This window comes from Camelus dromedarius, chromosome 5 (genome assembly GCF_036321535.1).
Source record: "Camelus dromedarius isolate mCamDro1 chromosome 5, mCamDro1.pat, whole genome shotgun sequence".
NCBI classification, from domain to species: Eukaryota; Metazoa; Chordata; class Mammalia; order Artiodactyla; family Camelidae; genus Camelus; species Camelus dromedarius.
In genome coordinates, this window is record NC_087440.1 from 30,867,133 (window position 1) to 30,884,606 (window position 17,474).

The following is a 17,474-nucleotide window of genomic DNA, read 5'->3' on the forward strand; positions in this document are numbered from 1 at the left end:
AGGGAAACCCATCAGGTTTGGTCAGATTCAGCAACTGTTTCTGAAGAGGAATAAAGGGGAAGATGTTTCTCATAACAACGATTCTGATCTTATGGATGCAAATATCACGTGAGTTTGGGATTCCCCTGGTTGCTCCCAGAGAGTTCAGCAGAGTGGGTTATTATCTGCAGGCAACTGCAGGAATGAGATTTTCTCATTGAGAGATAAGATGTTGAGAAAAACACAAAAACTAAAAGGAAGAAAGAGGTAGTTGGGGAGGGAGACATGGAAAGAAGGAGAAAGTACACAGAAGAATGAGAAAGACCATTGTAGCTGAGAGAATAGACCTCTAACCAGACCCTGATGCCTCCCACTGTTTTTCTGAACAGAAGTGAACGGACAACAGTTAAAGCAAATTCCTGAATTCGTGCCCCTACAAGAGGGAGAGAACTTCACCACATACTGCAATACCACCAGCCCTTTAAACAGCTTACAGTGGTATAAGCAGCAGCCTGGGGGACGTCCAGTCTTCTTGATGACATTAACTAAGAGTGGAGACGTGACGAGGCAGGGGAGACTGACAGCTCGGTTTGGAGAGACCAGAAAGGACAGCTTCCTGCACATCCCGGCCGCCCAGACTGCAGATGTGGGAACCTACTTCTGTGCAGGGGCACAGCGCTCTCAAAGCACCTGCTGCCTGTCCCCAAACCTCGCTGTGGGGCTCCAGGAGCAGCTCCTCCTCAGCTGTCCTCAGGGCAGGAGCCAGAGAAAGCTGAAGTCACAATGTCTATGAAGAAATGAATTTTTAACAACAACAACAACAAAAAATCCCCAGTCTCATATGTTGTTACTGCAGATTTCTACCGAACAATGAGGAAATACTACCACAAATTCTACACAATTTCTTCCAGAAGATAGTAATTCCTCACCAAGTTTTTGAAGCTAGTATTCCCCTGATACCAAAATCAGATAAAGACCATACCAAAAAACAAAAACAAAAACAAACTGCAGAGAACTATCCTTCATTATTATAGAAACAAGTTTGTTAACAAAATATTAGCAAGTAGAATTCATCAATATATAAAAAGACAAATATATCAAGGACGAATGGATTTTTTTTCATGGATGAAAAACTTTCTTCAATGTTTGAAAATCAATTGATAAAAGTCACCATATTAACAGAATAAAAGAAAGAGTCATATGATCACATTAATTTATGTAGAAAAAGCATTTGACAATATTCAACAGTCACCATGGTGAAAACTCTGAGAAACATAGAAATAGTGGGGAATTTCCTCAATAGCTAATAGTATATTTACTGGTAAAAGTCTATGTACTTTTCTCTAAGACTGGGAACAAAGCAAGAATAACCACAGTCTTCACTCTCCTTTCAGCATCCTGCTAGACATTGTAGCCAGGGCAATAAAGCAATTAGATATAAAGACAACTACAAAACACTGGTACTTAAAAAGACGCAAGCAGCTATTTGCTCTAGCAATTATTCTAGCAAGCCCTTATTCCCGGTGGAATTGCATAGGTATTTTTGGAGAAAGTCAATTGATAGAATATGTATTTGGGCCTATTTTTGACTTTGATTCTGTTTATTGGTGTCTTTATTTTATCCTCATACCAACAGAACATTCTGTCTTAATTACTGGGCCTTCATGTATGTTTTGAAATCTGGAAATGCAAGTCAAACTTCCTTTTTCTTACTCAAGATTTATTCTAGGTCTTTGCATTTCCACATAAATTATAGAATTAGCTTTTACCACAAAAGATTACTCATCATTTGATTGAGATTGTGTTGAATTTGTGGATTCATTTGGGAAAACTGACATCTTAATATATGGAGTCTTTAGATTCATCCGATATTCTCTTCATGCAGGCCTTCTCTAATTTCTTTTCTTAATGTTAAAAAATTCTTGTAGAGTACTTGCATGCCTTGTATCAAAATAGTTAACAAGTATTTGATAAATGACATTTTAATACATTTTTCTAATGTTTTTGTCTGGAATCTAGAAATGAAATTGATTTTGGGGTTTTGTGAAGGAAAAACCGGGCTGGTCTGACAAGATAACTCATAAGTCTAGGAATGTGAAGGAGAGGCTGGGCTGGGCTAACAAGTCTAAGTATTGGAATACTGATCTGAGTTCTGCTAGACTAACTTGTAAATCTAGGTTAATTAGTGTTGGTTTGCTGTTCATGTTTTTTGCTAGCCAGCTGGATTTTCAAAGATACATATCTGGCTTTGGAATGTTGGTTTGCTGCCTTCCCGCCTCCACTTTTGTGATGATAATGCTGCTAAAGCTGTTCCATGCCTATTGGCCGAATACCCCAAGCTTGTACTTTACCCTATAAAACCTCATGTGCACATCTTGAAGGTGCTCAGAGCTTCAGAACAGAAGCCCCTCTGAGCCCGCCGGCATAATACATCTGAGTACTCCAACCCTCCGAGTGGTGCTTGTTTCTTGACTGGCCTGTCGTTTCCGTAACATTTCAATGGCCTTGTTAACTAACGCACCTGTCAGTTCTAGCTCTTACAGTTTGTTCATGGACACTTTTACATTTCCTGCCTACACAAGTGTGTCACCCATGAATAAACAGGGTGTAACTTCTCCCTTCTGAAACTTAATTCATGTTATTTCCTTTTCCTGATTTGACCCAGGCCCCCCAGTACAACCATGAATAAAAGTGGGTATAGTGTACTTGTCTGTTTCGTGATCTTGTAGTACATAACACTGACTTTTGGTATTTTGATTGATATACTTTATTAAAGTCAGGAATTTATCTTGTTTTATGGGCGTATTCACCATACACAAGTGTTAGCCTTTATCAAATTCTCTTGATTTTCTCAAAGTAAATTTTGGTTTTCATCAAGAAAAGAAAGACAACAGCCCCTCATGTGGTCTGAGAGATAAGATCCTCTAAAATTAAAAAAACTCTGAAATGAGACAGTAGACTAGAAAAACTTATTTTTAGATTCTCCATAGTCACAGTATTTTTTGTTGTTCTATATTATTCAGAATGACACTTTGTGTGGTTTCTACCAGCTTCTAAAAATTAAAGGCAAAGAAACTAACAAACAAAAAAAGTTATTGTTAATTTTCTGATGCCTTTTGCTAATATAAGAAAATAATACATTCCTACCAACCTTAAATAATTTCAGTTTTATTTATTCCTATATTTTCAGTAGTAGTGCTTGTTGACATGTGTGTGTATTTGTGTGTGAATTTCCACGGAACAGGTCCCTCTTGAGGGCCTCAGCTGTGTCAGCCACTCTTATAAACACTATCTTTTAAACACGGGAAGGTTAGACAGAAAGGAAAATTAAAGAGCAGCCAGCTGCTGAGCATAACGGGGGTATTACTGAAACAACGCAATAAAAAACAATTAAAACCTTCTGTGAAGTGTTATAGGACTAAGAAACAAAAATGAGTAAAGAGGTATTACAGCTAATTGCTTTTTACTATTTTACTTTAAGCCTGTAGTGTCTTAAAATCTTGAATCTGTGGATTTCTTTTGTTAGGGTGGACATCTTGACAATAGTAATCCTTCCTACTCATAAACATGGAATGCTTATCTATTTATTTCTATTGCCTTCAATTTCCTTTATCAATGTTTTTTTCTTTTCAGAGTAAAGATCTTTCACCTTCTTGGTTAAATTCATTCCTGGAATTTAATCTTTTTCATTTAATTTTAGATTGTGTTGTTTTCTTCGGTTATCTTTCTGATCGTTATTATTAGTGTGTACAAATGAAACTTTTTCTGTATATTCATTGTGTACCCTGCAACTTTATTGAATTTATTTATTAGTCCTTAAAGTGTTTTGTTGGTGTCTTCATAATTTTCTACATTGAATATCAGGCCATCTGCAAACAGTGACAGCTTTATTTCTTTCTCTCCAATTTGGATGTTTTTTATTTCTTTGTTCTGTCTGATTGCTGTGGCTAAAATCTTAAATACTATGTTAAGTAGAAGTGAAGAGAGTGGGCATCCTAGTTTTGTTTCTGATCTTAGAGAAAAAGTTTTGGTTTTTTAATCATTAAGTATAAGGTTAGCTGTGGATAGGTCATAAACGGCCTTTATTATTTAAGGTATGTTCCCTCTATACCAAGTTTATTGAGAATTTTAACATAAATAGATGCTGAATTTTATCAAATGAATTTTCTCCATCCATTGAGATAATCATGTAACTTTATCCTTCATTCTGTTAGTATATCACAGTGATTGATTTGTGGATATTCAACCAACATTGCACACCTGGAAAAATCCTACTTACTCATAATGTGTACATATTGTTGAATTCAGTTTTCTAATATTTGCTGAGGATTTTTGCATCTCTGTTCATCGGGGATATTGACCTGTATTTTTCTTTTTTTGTAGTATCATCATCTGGCTTGTGTATCAAAATACTGCTGGCCTTATTGAAAAAGTTTGGGAGTACTCACTATTCTTCAGTTTTCTGGAAAAGTTTGAGCAGGATGGGGACTAACTTTTCCTTAAATGTTTGGAGAATTCCCCTGTGAAGCCATAGCATTCTCTACATCAAGAATCAACAAAATATGACCCATGACCAAATCTATTCAGCCACCTATTCTTGTAAGAAAAGTTTTATTGGAGCATCGCAGCGCTCATTTATTCATGTATTATCAGTGGCTTCTTTCATGCCACAGTGGCAGAGTTCAGTAGCTGCAACAGAGACTGAATGGCCTGCAAAGCCAAAAGTATTTACTATTCTACCCATTATGGAAAAAGATTGTAAACCCCTGTTCTGCATCATTAGTCATCAGGGAAATTCAAATTGCTACCACAGTGAGACCACTATACACCATTATGTTGGCTAAGAGTAATAAAGCAACAATATTAAGTGTTGACAAAGAGTTAGAAAAAGTAGTTTGATTTAGAATCTACTTAGTGTTCTCTTTAGTGTGAAGGGCTCTCCTTGATCTGATGTTGCTGTTACGGGAGGAAAGACAGCCCCGTGCAGTGATTCAGCTTGAGGACCAGTTCCTGTCTTTGAAGGGACCCTAGGGCAGGTGAGGTCCCTCCATGAATATATCCGAAGCCCTGTTTTCTCCTGGTAGGTCTAGCATCCCAACCAAGGCTTCCAGATCCACGTGAGACACACCTCAGTTAGCGGAAACAGAGGTTTCACAGGGGGAAACCTCATCAAGGGCAAAATTTCCTTCTGTCCTGAGAAATCATTGGCCTAAGAAGAATACTCAGCCATTCATATCAGTGCTCTGATTGATGCATGGATGGTAAGCATGAACATTTAAGAAACCTTATACAATTGTACAGTGTAACTTCTCTATAGGGCCACAAAGGGGCAGTGGTGCTTCAGAAAAGATTAACATTTGTCCCACATTCTCCAAGAAGCCACAAATTAGCCTTTAAAAATCTAATGACTTTTTAATCTCCTATTAGCTTCAGTTTTGATCTATAAATTATGCATATTTGTATGTGGATAAGTATGTATGTATGTATGTATGCATGCATGCATATATCCATCTACCTAAGTAGTATCTGTGTATATTCTAGTCTACTAGTTTGAAAACTATGACTTTGGAAATCAACACTTCTTTGACTAATACAGGTTGTTCTTCAAGATCAGGACCATATTAGCTTCTCGAATACAAATTTATAATGTTTCCACCCAGACACAGCCCAGTCTCCAACCACTGAGTTAATCTGTGCCTAGAATTCCCTCACCCCATTTTTAAAAAGGAAAAACTGCTGCTGGTGTAAGTGCCAATCCAAGCATCCGTCCATTGGAACCATTGTCTCTCTGGGCCAGAAGTAGAGCTCATTACTGGTTTGTTTGTTTTATTTTTTATTTTTTTGTCACATCATATAGATACACATTTCTCTTCAGCATCTTTTATCTGAAAGTACTCAAATACTGGGGCTAGGTTCGCTGAAGACTGGGATTGTGTCTCTTTCAGGAATGAGACCCAAGTATTGCTCATGTACTAGCACTCAGTAAACATATATTGAAGCAATGCATTAATGAATAAATAAATGAAAAGAAAACATATCAAAAGTTTAACAATTAAGAATCCCCTTGGAGTGCTGGAGTCAAATGGGATTAGTCTGAGGAATGGAACTCTTACTGTCTCCTGTTGGACTGAAATGATGCTTTTCTTGGACTGGATTTGAAATGACATCAAATACAGACACAACAAAGTTCTCTCTGTACTTCAGAAAAGTGTGTTATTTCTTTCAACTTCTATTATTGATAATGCAGAGCAACACTATTTTTAGGGATGTTTTGGAATTTATCCTTAATTTCTGTCTTTACATCCTGTTGTGTTAGCATCAAAAACCAAATGGATTTTTTTTGTATTTTTGTATTCTACCTATGAGGATAAAGGTTGGATAAAATAGTAAATGTTTGATCAAACCCATGATGAGAACTACCAAAAAATGTCACATTACTGAATGGTTGTGGCCGGATCTTCTGAAGTGTACAGAATTTTTCTAGCCTCTCTTATGTGTTTGGTGATTGAAACTCCTCCAGACCAGATAATTCCAGTACTTCTCAATTTATAGTCCCCATGTATATTATTAGAAATATTTCATTGGCCTGGTTTATATTTTAGAAGAAATACAAAGAAATTAAAATTGATTTGACTGTCTTCTATCATTTCTTAGGGTCATGTAAATTGTGGATACACCTGAAAAATTATATTAAAATTTAAGTTCCATGAGGGCAAAAGGGCTGTCTATTCTTTCTCTTCTGATCCATGACTTTTGCTTGTAATGGTATATTATGTCCCTTGTGTGTCCTCAATAAACTTTATTTTTATATTAAAAAAGAAATGCCACTCTCTGTACTAATCCTGGGACTCCATGGGAGTCCCTGTCTCCCCTACTGTAAAATCATATCATCCCTATTGACACATCAAGGTGCCCTTGTACGTGACATTTAACGTTCTAGGAAGTGTGAGGAGAAGGAAGAACAGGATAGAGGGAGATAGTTTGTAACTGATCATGTTTCATGTGTAAATAGGGGATTTCTGGTTTTCAATGAAATTTTCAGCAATTTTAAGTTAGGGCAAAAAGGGGAAGTACTTGCTTTGCAAAAATAGCTTTCAGTGAAAGTCCTTGTGAGAGGGTGGGGCCTCTTGATAGCATTACAGCAGCTGTGAGCTTACAGTCAGCTTCCTCGCGGGCTGCGAAGACCAGCTGTCACTGAGCTTTTGTGCCAGGAACAATGGACAGGATTCTGGGAGCATCGTTTTTAATTCTGTGGCTTCAACCAGGCTGTGAGTAATGGAGGAGAAACCCTAGGATAAGTTTAATTTGGGGGAATGAAAGATTGGGATACAGACAGAGTCATGCTGGTAGAAATTTATAGGATGAGATATAAATTTGCAGATCTAATGAATTTTTCTTCTTAATCAGGGGTGAGTGGACAACAGGATGGAAAAAGTGACCAACAGCAGGTGAAACAGAGCCCTCAGCCCCTGGTAGTCCACGAAGGAGCAATTTCAATTCTGAACTGTACTTATGAGAACAGTCTATTTGACTATTTCTCATGGTACCGGCAGTACCCTGGTCAAGGCCCTGAATTCTTGATAGCCAAAAGTTCAGGTGGGAATAAAAAGGAAGATGGAAGATTCACAGTTTCCTCCAACGGAAATGCCAAACACTTCTCATTGCACATCAAGGACTCCCAGCCCGGAGACGCAGCCACCTACTTCTGTGCAGCAAGTGCACGGTGCTCTCCAGGCACCTGCAGCCTGTACCCAAACCTGCAGCTGGGGCTCCATGAAACCCTGCTATGTAGACAAACTGTTCACAAACATACACACACATAATCCATTTGGTCATAAATAAGTCTTAATGCATAAAAAATCTGAATTTATACAGAATTTATTCTTTGACTAAAACTGAATTGATACAGTAAATCAACTGCAAATAGATGTCACCAGAAATTCCCAAATATTTGGAAATTATGCACTAAGCTTTAACTAGCAGGTTAAAGAAGCAATTAGAAACACTATCAGAAAATACTCAGAAAAAAAATCTAGTGAGAACACATATATAAAAGTAAGAGTGAGAAGCAGGTAAAATAGTACATTGATGAAAATTTATCTTTTAAATGTTTATATCACTAAAGAAGAAAGGTTGAAAAACTATTATCTAGGCCTTAAATAACAGAAGATAGAAAAATAGAATGAATTAAACACAACATCAGCTAACAGAAGGAAATAATTTTTGTAAGTGAAATTATGAAATATAAGCAAACAATAGAAATATCCATAAAATACAAAGTTAATTTTCTTAATATGATTAATCAAATTGATAGATTTCTAGATAGAATTAAGAAAGGAACAAGGAGAAAAATGCAAATTATAAATATAATGAATGAAATAGAAAAATGTACTGCATAGTCAACATTAAAAGGATAGTAAAAGAATATCATTATCAAGTTTATGCCACCAGATGTAGACCCACATGTGTGGGGAAGCCTGATATCTTTGACAAAGTTGAAAAGACAGTTCAAAGGAGGAAGGGTAGCTGGATGAGCAAGTGATGCTGGGACCATTAGATGTTCAAGGCAAATAATTCAACCTTTGCCTAAACCTCACACCTTACACAAAGTTAGAGGACAGTCCCAAAATGGATCATACAAACAAGTATAAAATGTGAAACTATAAAGCTTCCAGAAGAAAAAATAATAGAAAAATCCAATCAAAAAATGGACAAAAACTCACACAGACACTTTACCAAAGAGGCAATGTGGTAGGGAAAAAAGCATGTAAAGAAGCACATGAAGAGATGTTCAACATCATTAGCCATGAGTGAAATGCAAATTAAGGCCACAATGAGATACCACCCCACATTTATCACAATGACTAAAATAAGAACACTGACAATATCAAGTTTTGGCAAGAATGCAGAGAAATTGAATCACTTATACATTGCTGGTGGGTGAGTGGTCCAGTCATTCTGGAAAACAATGCAGCAGTTTCACATAAAGCTAAACATTCACTTACCTTATGATCCAGCAATCCACACTCCTGGGTATTTATGCTTAAGAAATGAAAATCTTATGTCACACAAAGATCTGTACATGAATATTCATGGTGGCTCTGTTTGTGATGGCCAAAACCTCGAAACCACCCAAATGTTCTTCATTGGGTGAACAGATAAATAAGCTACAGTACATCCATCCAATGACATAATATTTATAGATCTTCCACAATTCCCATGGAGTTAGGTCCCAATAAGCCATCATAATTTGAAAATAGTGTAATAAGTCAAAAATGTGTTTCATACATCTATCCTACCAAACATCATAGCTGAGCCTAGCTTAGCTTAAATGTGCTCAACATTTACATTAGCCTACAGCTACAGGGGAAAATCATCTAACACATAGTCTATTTTATACTAAAGGGTAGAGAATCTCATAATTTACTGAGTACTGTACTGAAAGTGAAGGACAGAATGGTTGTGTGGGTACAGAATGGTTCTAAGTGTTTTGATTGTTTTATCCCATGGTGAGGGGAGCTCAGCTTGCACAGCTTCACCAGACAATATCACATGCATGTTACTAGCCTGGAAAAGATGAAAATTCAAAATTCCAAGTGTGGCTTCTACAGAATGCATGTGGCTTTCTCACCACTGTACAGTCAAAACTACTAAGTTGAATCATCATAATTTGGAGACAGTCTGTAGTGACTAAAAGGAACAGACGGTTGATACATGCAATAAACTGGATGTACCTCAAGGGTGTTAATCTAAGTGGAAAAAAAAAAGTCAACCCCCAAATGGTGCAGGGTGTATGATTACACTTACTGGCTTATTATGGTCCCACACATGATGTATGATTTTATTTATACCACATTCTCAAAAGGACAAAATATAAAGATGCAAAAAAGATCGGTTGCCGGGAGTTATCAGGGGATGCACGGGTGTGGAGCGTGTGTAAAGTGAATTTCTTTAGGGTGATGAAACTGTTCTGCATCTTGATTTTAGTGGTAGTAATAAGAACCTATACATGTGATAAAATTTCATAGAGCTATGCATCAAAAAAGTGCATATAAAAATGAGTGATTCAGAGTAAGGCCTGTATTTTAATAATATTTCATCAATATCACTGTCCTGGTTTTGATCAATGTACTATGGTTATGTAAAATATTATCATTGGAGAAAGCTGTGTGAAATGTAGAGAGAACTCCACAATACATTGGCAACTTGTATGTGAGTCTAAAACTATTTCAAAATAAAAGTAAGCATGTGATGCAACCATAAGAACGCTGGTGGGAGTGTAAACCGGGCAACAACTCTAGTGGTTTCTCACAGAGCTAAACATACACACAACCCAATGGCTCAACTTCTAGGCATTTACAGAGGGGATTGAAAATATGTCCCCAAAAGACTCGTAAAGAATATTCATAATGGAGTAGTGTATACATCTGATTAGAGTTCTCTTCATTGGACTGAGATATACAAGATTAAAATAGGACACAATACCTAGACTGTAATGCGTGTTCAGTATCAGAGAACAGCCATTATCAAGGATGGAACAGGCAGAGACAATAGGGAAGATCTGGGATCCTCAATAGTGATTCTGTGCCTTCGTATGATATGTGATCTTGGTGGGAGTGGTTATAAAGGAACCAAGGGGAGTCTGAAGACAAGCAAGAATAACTCAATTATGCTCATGGGGATTTCCTTACGGGGTGGTAAAACAAAAATAAAATGTTTGAAATTGGATAATTTGACATAAACAACTTCAGTATATGAAATTTAAGGACAAAATGGAAAAGAATATTCATTCCTTCAATGTTGAGAAGGGGAAATATTTTTATCTTGGAAAACATTTATACTGGTAATAGATTTTTTTTTAATATTTTCACCGATTAAACAGCATTTGGGGAGAGGTTTTGTCCTCCTGACAACTATAATAAGAATTGTGGAATTGTACCAAATGATACACAAGCACTCATAACAAGATAGCCAAGTATTTGGATTTGGAGGACCCATGGATTCTTGCTTCCTAGAATTCCTAATAAGTTAAGCATAAAGTTATATCATAAATGAATATGATTTTCTGCTGTTACTGTTTGGTTTTCCAATACACAACTGGAAAGATTACAAAAGTCAGCAGCCTATTTTGCTAGTATTTGTCTGAGCAGTGTTTGCTGTTGTAAAGTTACCAGATCCCATGGTTTGGTGGGTAAGAAGGAAGGAAAGGAGCTGAGGGCTCCTTGATTGTCTTTTGTAGGGAAGCCAGGAATGGGTGAGCATAGTTCACCTTAGAATCGAACTCAGAGGCAAGACAACAATAAGAATATGAAAATGTGTTTGCAATCACAGCATGATTCATACTGCATTTATTTCTGAGAGGGCCCTCAATTTTATCACAGATTAATTTATGAAATTTTGTAATTACTTAAAGTAATAAATCTCCTTCCCATACAGCTTTCAGTATGAAGCTCTAGCTTGCCCTTTAACAGATATAATCATTTATCATTAAAGTATAAGGAAAAGCAGAACAATGTTCACGAGAGACTGAAGCCCCCAACCTGGTGTCACAACACATTCAGACTTGATCCAGCTGAGAACTACATTTCAGAGGCAGCTGCTGCATTGCAGCTGAGGACTTACTGTCAGAAACCCAGAGCAGGGCCACTTCAACAAAGGGGAAATCCCGCCATCAGGCTGTCCCCAGGCTGCCCTGGAATTCATGGTCTTCTCTGCATAGTTACAGATAATTGTAAACCAGGTCGATCGCCTGCCTGTCAGCACTCAGTGGTGAAATGTGAGAGAGGAGTAAATGTCTCAACTAAATATCCACTCGTCTCCCTGCATCACTCATTAATGAGTTATTTTTACTTAAAATCAAAGGACTGCTTGTTTTAGAGGCATTGTCTGTGATTTCTTTTCTAGTTGTCTATTTGCGTTTGGTCCTTTTATATTAATCCATCCATTAAAGCAATGAAACCACATGGAAGACTGACAGCGACATTCCACATGACATGTAACAGTATACACAAATGCAGTCACCAGCTCTGTGGTGTTGACACACACTGTGTCTGCAGACTGTAGACACCACATTCTGCAGGAGTGTGTTATATAGCACTGGGTCACAGAAAGATCTGACATGCTTCTTGACTTTATTTCACAAGGACAAAAATAACCAGACACTGACAAGTGAGACTGAGCACTTTGGCCCAATGGGATAGAAAATGTGACGTCAGGACAATTCGAGGACTCATGACCTAATAAGTACACTTCTACTTGTGGAGGCAACTGGACTGAATATCCTGATCCTCTTCAAAGTCTAATAAATAAGACTCAATGTCAGATTTCCAAAGAAACAGTGTTTTATTCCTGTTATAATTTCATAAAAACATAAACAACTGAATAGAATCTGAAAGTCATAAGGATTGATTTATCATTTCATATTTAAGCACCTTTCTTTACTGAAAAACCTGAGTAGGGCTCTAGAAGCCAATTTAGAAAAGAGCAAGAGAGAGACATTAATTATTTTGGATAAGACACCTTTCATCAAGAAAGGGGAGGTCTGTGAGTTTTTCAAAAGAATCATCAGATTCTGGATTGGGAAACTTTATTTATAGGCTAAATGAATGACCAGGAAGTAGACTACAAGAAGGGCTCCTAGCCTATTCTAATCTGTTTTAAACGGGCTGCCTACATTATTCTGCTGTGTGATAACCAATGTATGTCAACTTGTTTAATCTGCAGTTCCCCTCAGCTCAAACCTTTAATACAAACTGCTTTTCCCATGCCCCTTTTCAGGTACTGCCGAACTTAATGACCAGGGAAACACCAGCAGACAAAGTGAAGGTTTGTGGTGAGCCACGTTATTCCCATCTGTGCGCACAGACCACGTGGTCTATGAACAGAACACACCCTCCTTCCTGTTTGGAGGAGTCACATCGGAACCCAGGTACTATGTATATGTGCTGACAGGGACTCAAAGACACAGAGCTCTCGGCTGAGGCAGAACTAAACACATCTGTGCAGTGGAGCCCATGCCTCATGCCGCTCTCCAGCCTGCTCGGGGTCTTCCTGGCCCTCATCTTCTCTGGTAAGGATGGTTCCAAACATGGGTGGGAATGTTCAGGGTGAAAGGATGGCACGTGGTACCTCATAGGGACTTGGGGAGGAAAGGAAGATTGGAGAAAAGCAAACATATTATGATTTCAATTTGGCTTTTCTTTGGGACCTAAATTAGCCTCATTCCTACATTATACTGCTCACTACTTCAGCTCTGTTTTCTGATTTTTCCCACAGGATCAGCAGTGGCCCAGACAGTTACTCAAGACCAGCCAGCAGTATCCTCTCACGTAGGGGAGACAGTCACCCTGAACTGTCGGTATGAAACAAGTTGGAGCTACTACTATATTGTTTGGTACAAGCAGCCTCCGAGTGGAGAGATGACTTTCCTTATTCGTCAGGATTCATCTAGCGGGAATGCAAAGAGTGGCCGCTACTCTATAAACTTCAGGAAAGCAGAAAAATCCCTCAGCCTCACCATCTCAAACTTACAGCTGGAGGATTCTGCAAAGTATTTCTGTGCTCTTGATGAAAGCACAGTGCTTGAAGTAATAGGACGAGCCGAACAAAAACCCCAGAGCGCAGTAAGAGAGAGCTCCCTGCTGCAGGAGCCAAGCCGAGATGCACACCTGCAGCCCCCAGAGAAGACACGGCAGCCCTGTGGGTGTGTGGTCTGTGGTCCGGATCAGAAGACTTAATTGTAAATAAAAGCTCCTTTTATGTCACTTGAGAACAGGTGTCCAGAGGAACACTCTACTAATACATTCTCAGTCTTGAATGTTCGACTTCAAATCAATCATGCAGAATATGTGTAAAGTTTTCTAAACTTAAAAAACTTGCCTCATAATAATTTAAAGCAGCAACTTCACTTAAAGATGCTCATATCACAACCCTGGGTGTGGTAAACTGGAATTATCATGAAAGTCACTTCCTTAATCCTTTCCTCTTAAGCTTTGTGTCAGTGAGGGCACAATTAGAGAAGCGGAACCACATAGAATGAAGGATTCGCTATAAGAATAAGAACTCAGGGAATTGCTAAAGCTGGTGGAGGCGTCTATATAAAGCTGTTATCTTTGCATCTGGTGTTGAGCCTGAATTCACTGTAAGTTAACTAGAGTGACATTTGTGATAGAATGTTGGATATGGACAAATGCATGGACAAACTGAGACTTGTTGGACACAGTAGAACCAGTGAAGACAAGTGGAACACTAAAGCTGTCTGTCTCTCACCTCCTGTCTCACAACAGTGGGTGTCCTTCAGGAGTAATGGATGTCATTTGCCCTCATGCTACATGCACACTTGGCCCAAGGCAAAGAAGATGAGGAGGAGATCTGGTGGGAGGTGGGCGAGCTGTGAGTCAACAGTAAGTTCGGGTAACCCACCAGCAGCAACATGTGTGAGCTACCACAGTGCCTGGAGCCCTGCCCCAGCCAGCAAGAAAAATACGGCTACTTCATGACAAGTACTTTCTAAATCTTGCACAAGTCTCTTTCATGTCCCACTCTAACCCAGGACAATACAGGGAAGCAAATTCTGGGAGATACTTTTACAGATAGTTACTTTGAGACAGTACAAAGTTACTCTATTACCCTCCTTGTCAACCAGGCATCATTCTGTATGTACCACTTGTAACAGTACTACTCTTAAATAAAGAGGATAGAAAACCATGCTGTCAGCTACTATGATGCAATTATTCCTCATTCAACCTAAAACAAGCTTATTCTCTCTTACAAAGAGTATGTCAAATTCATTTATCTATTTTTGGGTGATGTTCTTTGCTGTTTTATTTGGGTCACACTCTCGCATGGAAACCTGTTTCTTAACTACTGAGATATAATGAGATACAAGATTGGCATATATTAGCACATCTTATGTTATTATATTTATGCAAGAAAGACACCGGAGGTAAGAGTGGTTAACGTGTACATAAATATATTCATAGCAAAATGAAAAAGAAATTTTCATAACTATCATCATTCTTGTTTCTGGAAACGGCCATGTGATTGCAGCTGGTATTTATAACTACCTCTCCCATTATCCATGCTGAAGCCTCTTTGTGCAAAGCAAGCACCTCCCTCTGCTGCTATACTTGACTTTCTATAAAACAAGCTCCATGTTCAGGGAAATTTTATGTGAATGCCATGAAGGTGAATCAGGAATTCTGCAAGTCCACCACTGTGGTTTTGGCAGAAGTTTGCAAGGCATTGAAGGCAGATACAAGGGTCTATATAAGTGGAAATCATCTTGCCAGTATGTAGGGAAAATTGATATATTGTATTCTGGGAAACATCATTAAGAATGATACTTGACTTCACATCAGAAGCAACAGACGTCACCAAGGGAAATCATTTTTGAAGGGTTTAAAGAAAACAAATAAAACTTTCAAGCTAACTTCATATAAAAGTATATTTTTAAAATGTCTGTTAAAAACCACTAAGAGATTGGAAGTTCAATGCATAGACTGGTAAACTAAATTTGCAATGCATGTTTTGGAAAAACAACTCAAATGCAGAAGGCATTAAAACTCCTGTAAATCAATAAGAAAACAAAACAGCTAATGAAAATGGCAAAACCTTGGAGAGCCAAGGCAGAAATACGATATTCAATAGCCAATGAATATATAAAAAAATTAATATTATTATTCCTTAGGGAAATGAAAATAAAACCTCACCTGAGTGTTTCATCTGTGTCCTTTCAGCACCTTGAGTGCATTCATGCATCTAGAAGAATATGGTCCCAAGAGGAGAGGGAAAAATAATGTGTGTCCTTACCAAAATAAGTGATTAAGTAAATTTCCTAGAAGCTTCCATCACTGAACTGATATGGAGAATACAGCATACAGAAACAGGTCACAGGCCTGCACATTGAAGGAAAGGCAGGTTTTACTAAGAAAAAAGAAAGCTGATATTTATTGAACTTACTGTATGTCAGACACTGTAGTATGCATTTCAGATTCATTACCTAACGAAAATATCACAAAGTATATGAGACATGGTTAATTGTGCCCATTTTTTAATCTGTGGGAAATGAGAAACAGCTTTCTTAACTGTGAAAATCATCTCTATCTTTCCCTGTCAGCCAGAATGTAACATCTTACTGGGCTCCTAGAGTGTAAGACTTGGATAAGAGAAAGCATTTCACCCCAGAACAGGGCGGTTGGGATGTTTCAGTGTTGGTGACATTACTGGTTTAAACTGGAACCTAAAGGGAGCTAGGAAAGAAGATGCCAAACCTGGGCCCCAATTGGCCCAGAAGCAACAGATGAGGAAATCATCCACTAAGCAGTTGACAGTGCTGAAGGCTTTAGCAAGGTTCTCACATGGCGGTGTGCTGGGGAGAGAAGGGGCTGCAGGGTAGGGTGAGGTATTATTACTTAAACTCTCCACCCACGTTTCCTTATCAAGACCTGTGCTTATTGCCTTTGCCCTTCCTCCTGCAACGCTACCCCCTCAAACATCCACATGCTACCTCTGCCTGCCTTTATGTCTTTGCTCAGATGTCACACCTTACCTCAATCTTTCTATTTTCCTTCCTTGAGAATCAGGCTCTAGCACACTCGCTGTGTGAAAGCTGAAGCACTGCCACCTGGTGTCCTGCCGAACTATTTTGTGAGGCTCCCGCTGGCCTCCCTGCTGCCCTCCAGTGCTCCTGGAGTAGATGGTGGGGAAGCCCGGTCACACCAGCCACTGCTGAGCCAAAGTCCGAAACTTCCCCGTGCAGAAACCATGAGGGGATTCAGGAGGAACAGCTGGGTTTTCATCTTTTGCCTGCCAGAGGTGAACGTGATCGACTTCAAGAGACAAATATACTACATGGGATGCCTTGGACGGGAGAGCAATAGGCTGCCTTGGAAAGAAAGCTCAGAATTGTTGCAGAAGGTGGGAATTATTTCTTGCTAAGTGAAGTTGTGTCCACTGCTCTGTCCTTTCTTGTGTATAGAAATATCCTGAGAAGTGGATTCAAGAGTCAGCAATGGGAAAAAACAAACAATAGTAGCAACTACTGCTTGGTATACTCATTGCACATTATAATATGCCCCCCAGTCTCAGTACAACACCCAGTGGAGTGATTTCCCATTACAAATAAGAAACATGATAGAACATAGCTACTTAGGATAACGCATGAAATCTGCCATGTAAACTGCCCAGTACACCTCAGGAAATACTGAACTTTGTCTTGTGGATAGATTCCTCTGCAATTTTAGACTCTGTGCCCCAACCTTCACCCTCCCCCAAATTTTGTACATTGTCTGCATCTGGTTGAGTGTCTAAGCTAGGGAAGGTGTCGTGCAAGGGGATTTGCATGTGTGCTCTCACTGAATTCTCATTAAAACCCTTCAAGGTTGGATCCATCCACCTTAGGGCAACCCTGTAGTAAAATGCTTGAGACGACAGGCTTGGGTTGTATCTTAGATCTACTACTCATTAGTTGAGTGATCATGGGACAATTACTTAAT

The 17,474-nt window shown here is 38.6% G+C and overlaps 2 gene segments (V, D, J or C); both read left to right on the forward strand.

The window, feature by feature from the left end:
- Window positions 1-47: 47 nt before the first annotated feature.
- LOC105096961 (T-cell receptor alpha chain constant-like) overlaps window positions 48-17,474 on the forward strand; it is a 356,030-nt gene continuing 338,603 nt past the window's right edge. The window contains 2 exon segments of the C gene segment in view: window positions 48-108; window positions 372-648. Coding sequence covers window positions 63-108; window positions 372-648 — 323 coding nt within the window.
- LOC116153365 (T cell receptor delta variable 1-like) lies at window positions 12,893-14,685 on the forward strand. The segment is given in 2 exon segments: window positions 12,893-13,048; window positions 13,255-14,685. Coding segments are annotated over 2 exon segments (510 nt in total).